Source organism: Mytilus californianus, unplaced genomic scaffold (genome assembly GCF_021869535.1).
Source record: "Mytilus californianus isolate M0D057914Y unplaced genomic scaffold, xbMytCali1.0.p SCAF_6, whole genome shotgun sequence".
NCBI classification, from domain to species: Eukaryota; Metazoa; Mollusca; class Bivalvia; order Mytilida; family Mytilidae; genus Mytilus; species Mytilus californianus.
The window spans coordinates 61,496,013-61,514,333 of record NW_026262712.1 but is presented as its reverse complement, the minus strand read 5'-3'; the positions used below and the strand labels follow the sequence as shown (position 1 = coordinate 61,514,333).

General features: G+C 32.1%; 2 protein-coding genes across 2 annotated transcripts in view; both read right to left on the bottom strand.

Moving 5' to 3' along the window:
- LOC127704151 (rho GTPase-activating protein 190-like) overlaps positions 1-18,321 on the bottom strand; it is a 253,363-nt gene that overhangs the window by 211,873 nt on the left and 23,169 nt on the right. The gene's annotated exons all lie outside the window — the stretch shown is intronic.
- On the bottom strand, positions 3,946-5,614 carry LOC127704163 (uncharacterized). Its single transcript, XM_052208063.1, has 2 exons — positions 5,254-5,614; positions 3,946-4,671 (listed from the first exon to the last, which is right to left on the bottom strand). The coding sequence occupies exons 1-2, from the start codon at positions 5,336-5,338 to the stop codon at positions 4,301-4,303; spliced, it is 456 nt and encodes a 151-aa protein (XP_052064023.1). The 5' UTR covers positions 5,339-5,614; the 3' UTR covers positions 3,946-4,300.

Below are 18,321 nucleotides of genomic sequence, written 5' to 3'. Positions count from 1 at the left end.
GCCTACTGCTGATAATAATGTGATTGGTCTATAATTGGAAATCAGTTCTCCGATTTTGAATATATATATATATATATATATATATATATATATATGCGCCAAGTCAACACATTTTAAAAGAATTTGTTTACATAAAGCACAAATAAATTTACATACATTGTCAGATCAAAATATCTTAAAAATCCCAGTCCAGTGATACCGTGTATATTCTACTGACTAAACCATATCGATAGTTTTACATTCGTACTTGTTACGTAATAAGATCTGTGTCCAGGTAAAAAAATAACCAGCAGGTGGTATATATTCTAAAATGTTTAGCGCCTTCCATTATACATCTGACGATGACATTTAGATTTAGGGCCATTCTGTTTGCACAAACAAATCAAAGCGCGAAAGCGCTGTAAAGGCAGTTAATTACAGGTTGTGTGTATTTTAAGTCCACTTATATCATTATCTTGCATAGTACATTGTACTTATCAGAGGTGGCTTTCAGTATTTAAGATTTAGAGTTCTCTAATGATATTGAACAAGTTTTATGAATGTCATATTCTGAGCACTATATGAAGGCGATTGTTCTCACTTGTTTATGAACTAGTGCATTATGTCCAGTTTGTACCTTTTTTATCTATGTTTATAGTCAAATACTGTTTAAAATTGTTTGGCATTTTATTTTTAGTAATAAGTAAATGTTATCAACTGTATTTTATTCAACTTTGCAAATGTGGTTTGTGACTGGTAAGTACAATGTATGGATGATAGTTGTTTCATTGGAAATCATAACACATCTCCTTATTTATATAATGATCTATATTCAACGACCTCAGGTACAAAAAAAATGTATGTAACTAAACTATGATGGGAAACCTTTGACTTCTTTCTTTTATATAAACTTTTGATTTGGTACCATAGAACTATGTAGAATAAATGTACATTGAAACATGTCAACTCTTTCAATGACAATACTTTTTTTAGAAACTATAACTCCAAGCAAAATTATATTTCCAAGTATAAAGTCATTTATGAATGAAACAAGAGTGCACATGCTGAAATGTCTCGCCTTCTTTACTAATCATTGATATTATGTTGATAGTCCTAAATATAAAGCTTTATTACAACTGTCACATAAACTTAACATTAACCAAGTAAACTAAGCATTGACCAATGAACCAAGAAAACGAGGTCAAGGTCAGATGAACCATGCTAGGCAGGCATGTACAGCTAACAATTCTTCCATACAACAAATATAGTTGACCTATTGCTTATAGTTTAAGAAAAACAGACCAAAACACAAAAACTTATAACTGAGCAACTGACCTTGAAAATGAGGTCAAGGTAAAAAAAAAACCTGTGTGACTGACAAATAGATCATAAAATATTTCCATATACCAAATACAGTTGAACTATTGCATATAGTATTAGAAAAAAGACCAAAACTCATAAACTTAACTTTGACCACTGAAACATGAAAATGAGGTCAAGGTCAGATGACACCTGCCAGCTAGACATGTACACCTTACAATCATTCCATACACCAAATATAGTAGACCTATTGCATACAGTATAAGAAAAACAGACCAAAACACAAAAACTTAACTATAACCACTGAACCATGAAAATGAGGTCAAGGTCAGATGACACCTGCCAGTTGGACATGTACACCTTACAGTCCTTCCATACACCGAATATACTAGACCTATTGCTTATAGTATCTGAGATATGGACTTGACCACCAAAACTTAACCTTGTTCACTGATCCATGAAATGAGGTCGAGATCAAGTGAAAACTGTCTGACGGGCATGAGGACCTTGCAAGATACGCACATACCAAATATAGTTATCCTATTACTTATAATAAGAGAGAATTTAACATTACAAAAAATATTGACTTTTTTTTCAAGTAGTCACTGTACCATGAAAATGAGGTCAAGGACATTGGACATGTGACTGACGGAAACTTCGTAACATGAGGCATCCATATACAAAGTATGAAGCATCCGGACCTTCCACCTTCTAAAATATAAAGCTTTTAAGAAGTTAGCCAACGCCGCCGCCGGATCACTATCCCTATGTCGAGCTTTCTGCAACAAAAGTTGAGGCTCAACAAAAAGGAGTTCTTAATTAAGAAATAAACTGATTCGCTGAGCGCAGCTGGATACACCTGCAGAGGTCCAACCCTGAACAGTTGGGGCAAAAATGGACACAATATTCAAGCTTGATACAGGTCTGAATTTGGATTGTAATTAAATATTTGACATATTATAGTTTCTGAATAAATGTAGTCACAGAACTTGAAATCGATTATATGAATTGAATTTATATTCAATTAAAGATTTCTTGCTGTTGTGCAATACACTGTGCTGTGGCGCAATACTTAATAAATCTGTTGCCAGACTATAAACAAATAAAGTTCAATTTCTTCTCAATGTCATATTTGAAATTTATAAAAATCAATAGGGAGATTACATCAATAGCTATAAATAATTCACCAAAGTTTCATGCGAACTGCTTAAAACATTTTTGAGTTGTTGTCCAAAAACTGGAAAATCCCCGCTTTTTTAATGAATAAAACCCCATAACTCAGAAATGTAAAATCTAAAATTTATAAAATTCTAAAGGGAGCTTACGGATTGATAATTTAGTCTTAGATGCAAGATTGTTTTATCAGTTGTTAGTGGCTTTGAACTAGCTGTCAGTAAATGCGAGTACTCTCAGATCTGTACTTAAGTGTCTTTTTGTTGTTTGGATGTACAACTACCCGGCCTCGTCCACTTGTATTTGTATTTATCCATCTGATGAGTTAAGCCTCTTTCAACTGATTTTTATAGTTCATTCTTATATTGTACTGTTACACCACTGTCCCAGGTTAGGGGGTGGGTTGGGATCCCGCTAACATGTTTAACCCCGCCACATTCTGTATGTACATGTATGTGCCTGTCCCAAGTCAGGAGCCTGTAATTCAGTGGTTGTCGTTTGTTTATGTGTTGCATATTTGTTATTCGTTCATTTTTTGTACATAAATTAGGCCGTTAGTTTTCTTGTTTGAATTGTTTTACATTGTCATTTCAGTGCCTTTTATAGCTCACTGTGCGGTATGTGCTTTGCTCATTGTTGAAGGCCGTACTGTGACCTATAGCTGTTAATTTCTGTGTCATTTGGTCTCTTGTGGAGAGTTGTCTCATTGGCAATCATACCACATCTTCTTTTTTATATTTACATCAACAGATATAAACAATTCACCAAAGTCAAGGTGAGACAACAAAACTTAGTTGTAAGATCTCTGAAATTTTTTACACGGTACAAGTTTTTCTAATTGTTGGAGATTGCACGGTGACAGTAACACCTGTAACTGCTTTACCCATTTCTTATGCACTTTGGTTCGATAAACTCACTGAATATCATACCACATCTCCTTATTTTTATATGCATTACAATTTACATGTGCATGTAATTGTAAATAATATTTATATATAAATCAGAACAAACTTCATTGCGTCACTTTTATTTATGCATCCTTTGGCACAAAACAAGTTCTAAAATTACACAACATAAAACAACTAAATGTTATTTCAGATGAAAGTTTTGTTTCAGTTCCATTCATAGGATTTATTAGAATTTTGTATGTTTTGCCAAGTCCAATAATTAGCTCTATGTGCACGTGTTAATTGGAGACTTTTCTATCCCGTATAAGAGTTTTGGAACTAATTCTGTTTCTTTTTTTGAAAAAAGTGAGCAAACAAATCATGCACATTTAAACCTTTGTCTGCCATCACACTGTCACCTGGATCACATAATTGAACTATTCTACATCTTTCAACTATTTCACAGTCACTGGTACAACCAACATATGCATTAGAGACATAGTTGACTAAACCACCAGGAGTCGAACAAACAAGTATTTTCAGTGTTTCTGTTTTTATATGATGAAAAGGTTGCCTAACTCTAGGAGCTTTAGGTTTTATTACGGGATATTCTGTGCTGTCAATAATAATCCAAGTTGTAGGAAACTTTAATTTGAAGTTGGATGGCGAAAAATACCTGACTAAACCACTAAATGGCCAAGTGTTAGCCTCACGCCACTGTTTAGACATAAAAACAATCCATGTTTACACAATATTCTTAACACTAGTTTCAATCTAGAATCTAGACAGTTCAAAGTTGGTTGTATAATGCCTCAATTTCATCAAAGTCATAAAAAAACTGATTTTCAAATGACACCCTATCAATTTGAAAATATATGTATCTCAAACAATGTTCTGCTGGACCAAGTGTGGTCAAAACAAATAAAAATTTAGTATACAAGTTACAACTCTAAACCGGTATATAAATGCATGGCTGTGTCACGTGTCTTCATTTCAAAATTCTCTGCTGAAAATATAGGCATTGATGGTGTTTGCGTAATTCCATCTGTGAAGCTCAACATTAGCTCGGCAGTTGGTGGTGGACAGTCATAAATCATGTCTGCAGTATGAATGACTTCTTCAGGAAAACCAACTTTACAATCAAAACTTTCCTCTAGATTTCTACTACAATATTCATCAAGTTTAGTTCTTTTGTTTTCACAGGAAACTGCCCTGATTTTTCTTTTTGCGGACGATTCAGTCTCTTGCTTGGTCCACGAAAATAGGCTGGGAATGGCAGTAGACTTAAGTCTCTGTATGGTGAGTTTGCACCCTGAAAAAGGTTATAAAACATTAGTTTTTTGATAATTAAATGAACTTTCATTAGCAATGCATACTTTATACTACCTGGCAAAATATTAACGAGATTTATTCATTACAATCTGGATAAAGATATGTTAGCCTGATTCAATGTACATCAAAATGTATGTTATGTAAATCCAAAGGACAAACAATGAGAGATGTATGCAACAAACATACATTGTTTGTACCTAAATAACTATAATATAGATGAGAGCATGTCATTGTTTTGTTCCTGTTAACATTGTCATTGACATTTTTCAAGAAAGTCTATGAGGCATAGCTTATGCATTCCTGTCATTACTACATTAGCATAATTACTGCTAAAATAATTCTCAGTATGATATACCTCTTGTAAGAAATCATTATATTTGTAGCAAGCACCAAAAAATCTCAAACAGATCACATTGAATCGTAATCCAAAAAATTATGACGTCTTGAATTAACCACCCCCTTTTATTCTAAAACGATAATTGCGGTTGTAAACAGACTTTGGTTATTTCGCATGGCGATTACATATATAACTATATATTTTAAAAAGAAAATAGAGTTTTACCATGAATAGTTTCCTGCACGTAGTCTTTTTCAGTAAAATGTGCCTTGCAAACAACAGCTGATTGAGATGGACTCCACGATTTCATCGTGTTCTCGTCCAATCTGCGTATGGGCCATAGCGTTGATCCAACTTTTCCTTCTTTTTAAGTCATTTGGAAATGCATGTCCTCCTCTTAAATGACATCCAGGTACACAACAACAAGTACTTGGCATCGTTAATTAAAAATGCAACTGTAATAGTTGCACAGTGCAGAAACCGGAAGTTGAAGAACAGGATCGGCTACCACGGCGCCACCTATTCAGGAATGATAATTTGCTACTTTATATAACTGCGAAATAACAATAACGTTAGACGGGTTCGCGTGCATTAACAGAAATGCGCTTTGAATTGTATAATATAAATCATGTTCAGTCGACCTTTAATTATTATATCAACGACTGAAATGATTTATAAACATCTAGATTGCAGATAACACTCGAAATTAACCCGACCTCTTTCCACACGGAATTCAAATAATTCTAGTTTGTCAATCGGTTGACTGCTTATAATGTAAAATACAAATACATCAAAAGTTTTTAAAACTAACAAAACACAATGATCGTTTCTCTATTTCCCAATGTAAATGAAATGAAACAAAAAACATTTTATATCACAATAAGAAGAGGAGAGAATCAACATTTTCCGGATCTACTTGGAGCCTAATGACCCCCCACATAGATAAGTTGGATATCGCGGAAAGAAAGATTAACACGGCAACTAGAAAGGCATTAAAGCACTGCCTTTAAAAACTAAAGTTTAAAAATTTTATAAACATAAAATTCTGTTGAAAAATCAATTTATAGGTAAACCGATCAGCATAATGTCCTCGCAATTTCTTGTTCAGACCAAGGGACACAGATGTCCGAATGAGTAAGAATAAACTAAATTCTTAAACAATTATATAAAGTTAAATGTACCACAAGCACATTTTGATAGTATAATAAGAGGTTTTCTTGTGTATTTTCTATGTTCTGGAAACTTCAACATCCCATCAAAAATACTTAAATTAAAGTCATAAGTTTTATAACTTAAATGTTATTTTTTTAAATATAATTTGCACATTGTACCTATTGTTTTCGTATATTTATTTTTCGCCATGCATTAGTTTAATGCTTACTGTGACTTCTAAATACATAGATATAGTGTGTTAAATAGATCGATTTATAAACTTTGTACGCGAATTATTTTGATATCCTAATGATAATCAATTATTTTTCTTTTGACAGCACTTATATTTTGTTGATTGTTCAATATATCTTTATGGTATCCGGCATTTATATACATATACATGCATAATGATAATCCCTTGGATATATTTTAGTTGGTTGATTGTCGGTTGTTTAATGTCCAGTGTAAATTATTTCATACATTTCTACGAAGAAAGAGTTTCTCATTTCTAGGATGAAATTGATATTTTGTGCAAAATGTAATTTAAAGTACATTGCATTAACTCCGTGTTTCAAAGTCAAACAAGTGAATTATTATTTTTCTTTATATTTCTTTAAGACAAAAAAAGAATATCCATATAATTCAAATCTGGTTTGGATTTGTTTTGTGCTCAATAGAATTTACTACGACAAATCAAATGTTGTTGACAATTTTGGGATCAAATGATATTTAGGTATGTGCTAAACAGGGACACAATAAACTGGTAAGTTGAAGACTTCTTGTCTAGTAATACATTTCTTGAACGAGTGAAATTCTGAAATATCTTTTTATTAATTATCTCTATTACGATAGCCTTTTTGTGAAAAAAAGTACGATTTAATTTCAAATTGTATGAAGTAAGATTTATTCCCCTATTTACAATTAACTCGTTCTTGTCCAATAATGAATTCCTCGAACGACCAGAGTTTGAAAAAGGAAATAAGATTTGAATTTCTCATCAACATTTCTCCTTAATTTTCAAGAAGCAAGATTTTGTTTTGTATCGTCATTCATCGTAGGACATGAACTAATTTTAACCGAAGAAGCTCTTTGGTCCGGTTGTTGTCTCTTTGACACATTCCCCATTTCCATTCTCAATTTTATGATGCATACGGGCCCAGAATTAAAAGCCTGGAAGGAATTTAGATAATCTCCGTTTTCCTCTCAGTTTCTGTCATTTATCATATTTGGGTATTTTTCTAATAAGTAAAATTAAGTTTTTCGCGAATCATTTTCTTATCACACTCCGTTCGTGCAGTGTGATACGAGAACTATGTATCTACATGCAAGAAATATATACATGTAACAGACAAAGATTATACGAGGAAACTGAAAAATGCATTTTTTTCTTCATAATTGTACAAATAAACAACGCATAAAGTAAACATGAAACAATTCCGCAACAACTGAAAAATAACGTATAATGTGTGTAATTTAATTTTACTCAAAACACTGTTTTAATAAAAATGATATAATATTCATAAGCAATAAGGATAATCCAATCAATTTTGTTGATTGGATAATTCACGGATTAATAGTTGTGTAATCAGTGGCACGTGCCCTCAATATTTTATAAAATAAATTAGATACCTCTCGAAGTTAAATATCAAAATTTTCCAAAATAACAACTGAAAAAAAAACCGTTCAACGAATATTTACATTCGTCATGTGTGCATATTCGAGTCATGAGTGCACAAAAACAATTTTTCGACAAAAATTGATAGCAAGTTATACTTTAATGTTCATGACTTATGAGTATTTTTCTTGTTAAATTTCTAGTGAAATTGATTGTTGAGCGTTTTTTTACAAAAATACAAATACCGAAAAAAAGAATATTGGGTAAACGTAAATGGACAACAACCCAACGAGAAAAATAAAATTTTAAATAAAGTAATAATATAAGTTTACAAATACGTACTATGTGCATTTAATAAATCAACGTTTGAACTTATCATTATCATTTTATTTTATTTGTAATTTTATTTTTATGTATATTTAATGTTACCCGATATGGAGTCCTCTTAAAGATAAAATTCACTTGAATTGGTATTTCTGGTGTATATATGTTACAGGGAATTTGTAAAATCAGGGATTTTGTAAAATCACTGGACTAATCAGTGATTTTGTAAAATCGCTAACAGTTTCAGTGGTTTTGAAATTGTCTTGGATTTTACAAAATCACTGAAAATAGAGCTAGGGATTTTGTAAAATCCCTGATTACAATTAAGTATAACTTGATATTAGAAATGTGTTTTTCTTAATATAAAAATAGAGTTATCATCACTAATGATTTTGAAATATAGTTGTTTAATAAACACTATGAGCTAGAACTAGTGTATAATGATAATGACTAAAAGGCATATAAACGGATATTTAGACCACTGTAAATTTACTTATTTTTGCATGGCAAGTTTGGGTGACATCTATTGTTACATAATTGCCCTGCTTTTCGATGCATGTCTGTATCAAATCAACCAAAGTAAAACTTTTTTATTTTTGCTTGGTTAGAACCTATTCATAAACATGCAAGTAAAAAACAAAGTATTCTTACCTATATTTTCTGTTGTCTTTTTTTATTATTATTTTGTGAATATAAATGTTATTTTGTAGACAGCAAATTAATGATACAACACTCATTTGCTTTTTATATATCAATTTTCATGCAGCAATAAGATGCTCTTGCTCTGAAAATGCATGTAATATTTGCCACTGGATCACATACCCTAACCCACTCAATTTCTTATACCTAACATATGTGTTTTTCTTCTTTTATGACAGCAATCAACCTAATGATCCGTTTTTATATTTGATTTTTAAAATTAGATATAATTGGTTTTATTTTTTACAGTAATTACAGAAAAAATATAATAAACAATAACTTTCTTTCAAACAAGGTAGTGATAAGAGCTTGTTTTGTCTTCTTTCTGCGGCTCATTGACAACATGTTCCAACATTTCATCATATTTTCCCCGGTTCCATATGTTGCACTTTAATTTTACCTCAATTATTTGAAGTAATTTTTGTTTGTATTTTTGCTCTTGATTTAAAGACATCTGTACCTGAGCCTTTTTCTACAGTATGTCAGTTGTATAGTGCATGCAAACTGCTCACTTAGTATTAAAATAAAGGCTAGGTTAACCTCAAACTTATTGAGTGTTACAATTGTAGGCTTTTTTCACAGAAATTCTTAATAAAAATGAATGAATTTATTTTACCAATTCCCTGAATTTAATTCAGTGAATCTGTAAAAAAAATCTTAATTATTTCAGGGATTTTGTAAAATCACTAGTTAAAATCAGGGATTTTATAAAATTACTAATCAGTTCAGTGATTTTACAAATTCCCTGAAATTTCAGTGATTTTACAAAATCCCTGATTTGGGCAAAGTCAAAATAAATGGTCCAAATTTATTTTTTTTTACCAAATTTCAACATTGTTTTAGTGCATTTTCTTTTAATGTATTTTGATACATATACATGTAAGTTCATGAATCCAAAAGGATATAAAAAAGTATAAAGAAATAAAAAAGTTCTGAAACTTTAATGACATAAACCAATAAAAAAAATTTAAATCAAGTATACATTTTTGGAATATGATTTCAGACGAACACTATCAAATATTTATAATTTTTTCACCCCAATTGTTTGCAGAGATCCAAACATTACTTTTGATGCATAGATTATTAATCTCCTCTTTGATTATAATTTTTTTTTTATGTTTTTGACTATTTTTTGTATCAATTCATTTAAAGATGATTGAAAAAGTTTTGATTAAAAAATAGTTCATCAATTAGTTGATAAAAAAACTTCTCCATATTAGAATTAACCCTTTTTCAAATTCACTGAGAACACAAAATTGATTGATAAATCTTTTTATAAAGAAGATATAGCAAATAGAAAATACATCAAATTTCCCCTGTTTTTGTTGCACTCCTGACATATTATACACCAAACAAAAAATACATAAACTAGAACATATACTCATGATTTTTTAAAATTTGTAATCATTGCTAGTTTATAAAGACCTAATTCTGTCATTTGAATGTTATTTCTATTTTAACTTATGCATCTTATGCACTTCAGATCATATTTAAATAGATTTTTCTGACACATTATTATTAAAATGGGGTTAAGTTACCAAACTATGAACTAAATTCTATTAAATAATCAGCAGAATTGTTGTTTGACAACTTAAAAAGAGATCTGCAATTTTTAAAGTTTTTCTGAACTACTATTATTTTTTAAAATTATTACCTATACAAGGTACTTTATTTCTCCTATTTTGTTGCACTCCTGACACTCAGTATATATCATATCAAAACAGTTATACATCATCAAAATAGCCCATGATTTCTAGATTAAGTGTATATACCTTTCAGATTTAACGTTTTAATTTCATTTAAATAATATTTTTGAACTATATCATACATATATATATATGTGTATACCATTGTATACATAAGTTCAAGTCTCATCACATATTGCTACTATTTTTTTTTAATGGCAGTCTTTGCAATGTGTAAATGGGCTGAATTTTGTGGCTTGATGTGTAGAATAATCCTGCAAAATATCTTTGGAAAATCTCAAGTATTAAAAAAATGAGATTAAAAAAAAGATCCCAAAATTGTCAGGAGTGCAACACTTTTTCTTGACATTTTGAATTTTTTATTTTTTTATAAAGACACAGCAACTTGTAATATGATGATATGTGCAATTGATTCTAATTTATATTACAACTATTATGTCTTAGTGATGACTTTAGCTACAAATGAAGCTTGTCCATTAAACCGTTTTGATACAGATGTGTTTTGAAAAATAGTTGTGCCCTGTCAGGAGTGCAACACTCAAATAAGTACAACTGAGGAATAGAATGATTTTTGAAAAAATAAATCACACCTTAACTTAAACAAAAGTCAATCCAGTATAAAAAGATGTGTCCTTTCCAGAATAAATACTTTATTAACCTGATTATTGATATAAATAATGTGTGATAGTCAAGTAAATAAGACCTCCCTTTAAGTGTCCGGAGTGCAACTTTGAAGTTTAAAGACTCGCACTAATAAATACAAAAGCAAATATATGGTTCTGTTTTATTTTTCAAAAGATACTATACTAGATACAAGATTGCCCTAAAGAGTAGCCTGAGAGACAAGGAATTTTTCTCTTAGAACCATTTCTTTGATGTCAGGAGTAATGTGTTGAACTCCTGACATGAATTTACCATAACAAGCAGTTTTGCACAGATTCAATATTTTTATTTTATTAAAGTCTCACACATTTGGAGTTCATCTTGCAGATCCAACCTTTGAATGAATGAAAGATGGGAAAGACAGTTGATGAAACTGAACTAACTTGAGAAGAAAATCAGACAGACTAAGGGATCAAAAGACACCATCAAAGTCAACATCAACTATGACTTTGATGAGAAGAAAATTGAGAAAAACTCTGAAAGAAGATCCACCTTAAAGACACACTAGACAAATATAAGCAAAGAAAGAACAAAGAAAAGAAAAGAAAACAATGTAAAACTAAATTACAAAGACTTAGACCTGAAGACGAAAACACAGATGAAGAAATGAAAAAAAACAAAACAGAGATTGGCAACAGAAGAGAAGAAGAAAATTGACACAAGCCAAAAAAGTTGCAAACCAACAGAAAAATGTCCAGTCAAGAAGCAAAAGTACAGATGCAGATACACTATCTAGAGAAATCAGAAAGAGAAGACAAAGTATAGGGAAAATTCTTCCTGACCAACCCAAACCTTGCCCTAAAACAATTGAATACATCATATCCACAGCTACACCAAGGCAGTAGTTGTAAGAAATAATCAGTACTGATGGAAGTGTGCAAGAAATAGATAGGAGCCAAAGTGGAAACAAAGGTGAGAGACCCTTAATTGATCTGGAAACTGTTAAAAAGAAACTGGCATTTTCAAAAAAGAAAAGAAGGCTACCTGATAAGTTTAGAACTTAGGGACTCGTTGATCATGCCATTTTCTTTTCAACAGTTTTCAGATCTTTTAGGGAATCCTCAACTTTGTTTATACTTCAACATGGTCAAGACTAATAAATTTCTTGCACACAGCTGCCATCAGTTCTCATTAACTCTGACAACCACCTTGGTGTAGCTGTGGATATGATGAGCTCATTTATTTCAGCCCAAGGTTTGGGATGGTCAGGAAAATATTGTCTTATTCTTTCAATTCTCTTTCTGATTTCTCTAGGTATTATGTCTGCATCATTTTGTTCTTTTGCTACGTATATACTTGACTGGACAATTTTCTGCTGGTTTGCAACTTTTTCAGCTTGTGTCAATCTTCTTCTTCTCTTCTGTTGCCACTTTCTGTTTTGTTTTCATTTTCTCATATGTGTTTTAATTCTGGTCTAAGTCTTTTGAATTCAGTTTTACATTGTTTTGTTTTTTTTTGTTCTTTCTTTGTTAATATTTGTCTAGTTTGTCCTTCATATTTGGATCTTCTTTCAGTGTTTTTCTCAATTTTCTACTCTTCAAAGTTGAAGTTATTGTCGACTTTGATGATGTGTTTGTATGCACTTAGCCTGTCTGATTTTCTTCTAAAGTTCAGTTTCACAATCATCTTTCCCATCTTTCATTCATTCAAAGGTTGGATCTTAAAATTGAACTCAAAATGTGCTAAACGGCTTGTTATGGTAAATTCATGTCAGGAGTGCAACAAAATTAATTGTTTGTTATAACAATTATAACAATTTAATAAGTATTACATGAAACCATTATAAAACTTTTAAATTGAAATATGGTTATTTCCTAATCAAAAGACAAAGTTTAAGACAATAAGCTTCCATAATTTGAAAAAAAAAAGAAAATTCGTCATTCAGATATTTTTGCTTGTGACAAACAATAATTCTTGGATCAAAGTCCTGCTTTTAAATTCACCTTTAGTAATTTATTATAACTCATACATGTAGCCTAAATAGTTAGAAAACATGTTTAGATGCAAATAAGTCACTAGGAGCTGAGATTATCTTAAAATGTAAGACCAAGAAAATGTCATTTCAAAACTGTTGCACTCCTGACATCAAAGAAATGATTCTAAAAGAAAAATTCCTCGTCTATCAAGCTACTCTTTAGGTGCAATCTTGTATCTAGTATAGTATCTTTTGAAAAATAAAACAGAACCATACATTGGCTTTTGTATTTTGTAAGTGTGAGTCTTTAAACTTCAAAGTTGCACTCCTGACACATATAGGGAGGCCTTATTTACTTGACTCTCACACATTATTTATATCACTAATCAGGTAAATGAAGTATTTATTCTGGAGAGGACATATTTGTTTTACAGGATTGACTTTTGTTTATGTTTAGGTGTAAGTCATTTATGCAAAAATCATTCTATTACTCAGTTGTACTAATTTTTGTGTTGCACTCCTGACAGGACACAACTTTTTTTCAAAACATATCTGTATCAAAACGGTTTAATGGAAAAGCTTCATTCTGAGCTAAAATCATCACCAAGACATAATAGTTGTAAAACAAATAAGAATTTAAGGCACATACCTCCATTCAACAAATTGCTGTGTCTTTAAAAAAAAGTATTTTTTCAAAATGTCACAAAAAAGTGTTGCACTCCTGACTATTTTGGCATCTTTTTTTAACGTCATTTTTTTATTACTTGAGATTTTCCAAAGATGTTTTGTAGGAATATTCTACACATCAAGCCACATCATTTGAAATTAATTTATTCAATCAAATGATCAGCATGATTGATAAATATTGCTTTATATGCAAGGAACCATTTATTTTGACTTTGCCCATTTCACAAATTCCCAGTAACATATACATGTATCACACGTACTATCTACATGTACAATATACAGAAATGACACGGCTGGGTATTGTAAAGTTACTGAAGGAAGATTAATGTCAAATTCATATCCCCGGGCGAAGAAATTACCGCTTTGTCAGAACGGTTAGGTGTTATCTGTTCCAACTACCATATTAAAAATGTTTAAATCGCGGCCATCTCATATGGTTACTCTAAATAAACTCTTTAGATTAGTTTAATTATTTAATTACAGATCGTATCTACCCGTTTTGTAATTGCTGTATCACCCCTTGCATCTATTCCACTAGCCGCGTCTTATCATGTGTGTTGATAAAGTTTTGTGATCTTAATAAGGCTGTTTAGTGGTATTTTTTTGTTTGTTTGTGAGACTAACATTCACCATTTGCTTTTCCCAATTCTGAACGTGTTTTTTTAACAAACTGTCCGGGATTGTCGTCAGTAGCGAACAAAACGCAAAATTTGCAATAAATTCCGTCCTGTGAAGTTGAATAGACAATGCATGGGAAATAGTGCAGCCACGCATATTAGAAGTATCTTTTTAATCCGTACATTTCACGTTTATCATGTTTATGAAAAGGAAAAGAACTAGGTGGATTCCAGTTTTCATTTAGAATGCTATACATTTGAGCACTAGGTACAGATGTGGAAATAAAGTTTGCAATATCCTTAGATTCAGCAGGTGTCATTTTCTAAAAAAAATCTTATGTATATGATAGGGTGAAAAAGTTTTTTTCTTCAAATCAAGCTAACAAAAAACGTCGTTTTAATCATAAAAATACAAAGTAACAAGAAATGATTGTAACAGGATGCTGTTACGAAGTCTCCCAAACGAAGCTCCCATAATTTGTAATTCCCAGGGTCGCCTGACATTGGGCAATGTCCAGTGAAAATTGGTTTGATCCAGTAAAGTAATATGCATTAGTGATGCCTGGGGACTAACCTTGTATATCATTCAAATCATCTTGGCATGACAAACCAGAATATATATGGTTTAGGGGTGGGGATCTCGACCATTTACAAGATACTAGAACAATGGGGGGTGGGGGAACCCCTGGGGACTGACCCTATACGTCATTCAAATGTTCGTTACATGACGAACAGGAATATATATGGTTTAGGGGTGGGGATCTCAACCATTTACAAGATATAAGAACATTGGGGGTGGGGGGAACCCCTGGGGACTGACCGTATACGTCATTCAAATGTTCGAGACATGACAAATAGGAATATATATGGTTTAGGGGTGGGGATCTCGACCATTTACAAGATATTAGAACTTTCTCAAATGGCAGGGGGTCAGGATGACCCCTGGGGACTAACCCTGTATATCATTCAAACCATCTTAGCATAACAAACCAGAATATATATGGTTTAGGGGTGGGGATCTAGACCATTTACAAGATATTAGAACTTTCTCAAATGGCAGGGGGTCGGGATGACCCCTGGGGACTAACCCTGTATATCATTCAAACCATCTTAGCATAACAAACCAGAATATATATGGTTTAGGAGTGGGGATCTTGACCACTTACAAGATATTAGAACTTTCTTAAATGGCAGGGGGTGGGGGTGACCCCTGGGGACTAACCCTGTATTTCATTTGATGTGCTTTATCATGACAAACCAGAATATATATGGTTTAGGGGTGGGGATCTCGACCATTTACAAGATATTAGAACTTTCTCAAATGGCAGGGGGTCGGGATGACCCCTGGGGACTAACCCTGTATATCATTCAAACCATTTTAGCATGACAAACCAAAATATATATGGTTTAAGGGTGGGGATCTTGACCACTTACAAGGTATTAGAACTTTCTTAAATGGCAGGGGGTGGGGGTGACCCCTGGGGACTAACCCTGTATTTCATTTAATGGGCTTTATCCTTTAGAACATTTTCAATTAAAAAGATTGTGTCTATCACAAACGGTTTTCAATTTATAATCATTTGAAAATTTTAAAAAATAAAATCCCATAGGGTTCTATAGTAAAACCCTCTTTTCTTTATGCCCCTCAAAGTACCCCTTTATAAACCCCATTGCACAAACAAAACCCTGATTGCACCACTAGACATGTTAGTCTAACATATTGTGAAACCCTAAGTTAATCTGACAAGCGGTTTTGGAGAACGGGTGCGGACAAGTTCAAATTTAAAAGCGGCGGAAGAAGAAGAAGAATAATAATAATAATAAGAACTGAGCAAAAACAATAAGTCTTCCCAAACTTCGTTTGGGAGACTTAATAAAATATAGGGATAGCTGCCTTTGATTGTCTTAATTAAATCCTTTGATCCTCTAATTATCAAGTAACCCTCAAGCCAATGTAATTATGACATGTGTATATTTAAAGAAGTGTAGCGACAACGTGTCACCCTATTCAGTGCTGGATATTCAATTTATAGTAAAGATAACATTAAAACAAGAAATGGTAAATACAAAAATTAATTTAAGATTTTCAAGCTGGGGGGGGTTGTGACCCCCCCCCCCCCCCCCCCAAACCCCCCTAAATCCGCTAGTGTTATAGTATAAATCGCACCAATAAATGGAACTGAATTGTGTCATATTTACCTCCAAACGATTAACCTACATGGCCCGAGAACACAATTATTTCGTAGTGCATTTCTTTTAGACAATAAATTCAAATTAAAAAATCGCACCTGCTCTATCTCAAAAAGATTTTTACAGTGTAGTGTACTACTAGTGGGACAAATAATATTAAAATTATAGAAACTTCTACCAGCTCTAACTCAAAATATTGACAATTCTGTGTTAAGGGGGTCTTAAGTTCAGTTTGACAGCTTCAGACGTAATAAAATTTGACCTTTTTTTAACTGGACCAAATCACTACTTAACATAAAGATTCAGCACCTAAATTTTTTAACATGTAATTTCATCCCCCTACTTAATATTGCATGCATTAAATATCAAAAAATAAATTGGGAAAGTGTATTTAATAAAAAATGCAAGTTATACACAGTGGCGGATCCAGAAATTTTCATAAGTAGGGCCTACTGACTGCCTAAGAGGGTCATGCTTCAGTTATTCCCTATATAATCAACCAAATTTTTCCCAGAAAAGGGGGCCCGGCCCCCCTGGGCCCTCCCCCTAAATCCGCCTCTGATACACTGTTCACACTAGGAACTATATTCGTAGACAATGAAAACAAAAAGGACGATAACTGTGTCCCTGTACCACATGTAACATTAGAATACTCACTTGAAAGGATGACTGTTTTTTTTAAAAAAGATAAGAGTCTGATATAGGGCCTGAAAGCTGTCGTGGTTGTGAAGATTATAAATTCCGCCAGGCATTTATAGGGAAAAATGGAGAAATTATAAATGGAAATATAATGCACTCTGTTTAATCATGCTTTTCAAGGCTATTTACCGATGACTCGTACACAATCATTTTGAATGGTGAATAAGATCATATAGTTTTAGATGAATTAAGCACTCAGAAACTAGCTCGTAAAAAGGAGGAGGAAATCCAGTTTTTCAGTAAATATCAAAGTAAAAGTATATAAGTCTATAACATTTGCGCAATTGTATACTTGTTTTATTGACGCAAATGAATGCTGCAGTTTTCAAAATATAGTGACGCAAAAGAAGAATTGGCGTAATTAAGTTGTGGCGAAAATTGATTCTTTTTCTGTGCAAATGGATATCGGCCTTTAAAACACCGTTTGTACACTAACAAATGTGTATTTATCTTTTACGCTATCTAGCATGGGATTAAAAGTTTTGGCAATTTGTGTAGGATTTTAATTTTAGAAAGTAACGAACAAGTAAGAAGATCGTCAAAAACCTGAAGTGTATCGGAAAATGAGCTATGCACGATAAAAGAAAATAGTCTGGTGCGTCGATATGAAATTTTACAGAGGCATGTATTATTTGTAAAATTGAATTAGTCTATTAATAACAACCATTTGTAGATCTGATTCTTTTGATCCTTCAAATATGTGTAAAATATTCTTTGATAGTTTCTATCATATATGGCAGATTCCATATAAGAAAGTGAAACAACTCCCATAAGCACGTTAGGCAAAAATCATAAGCAATGAACTTCTGTTTTTGAATACATGCTTTACTAATAAAGATAAAGACAATTTGACAACAAAAAAAATTATGAGCATCATCCTTTTTAAATAAACGAAGCCTTAAATATTATGTTTCTGACATAAGATTTGACAGACTTTATTGTTTCTGACATAAGATTTGACAGACTTTATTTTTTTCTGACATAAGATTTGACAGACTTTATTTTTTCTGACATAAGATTTGACAG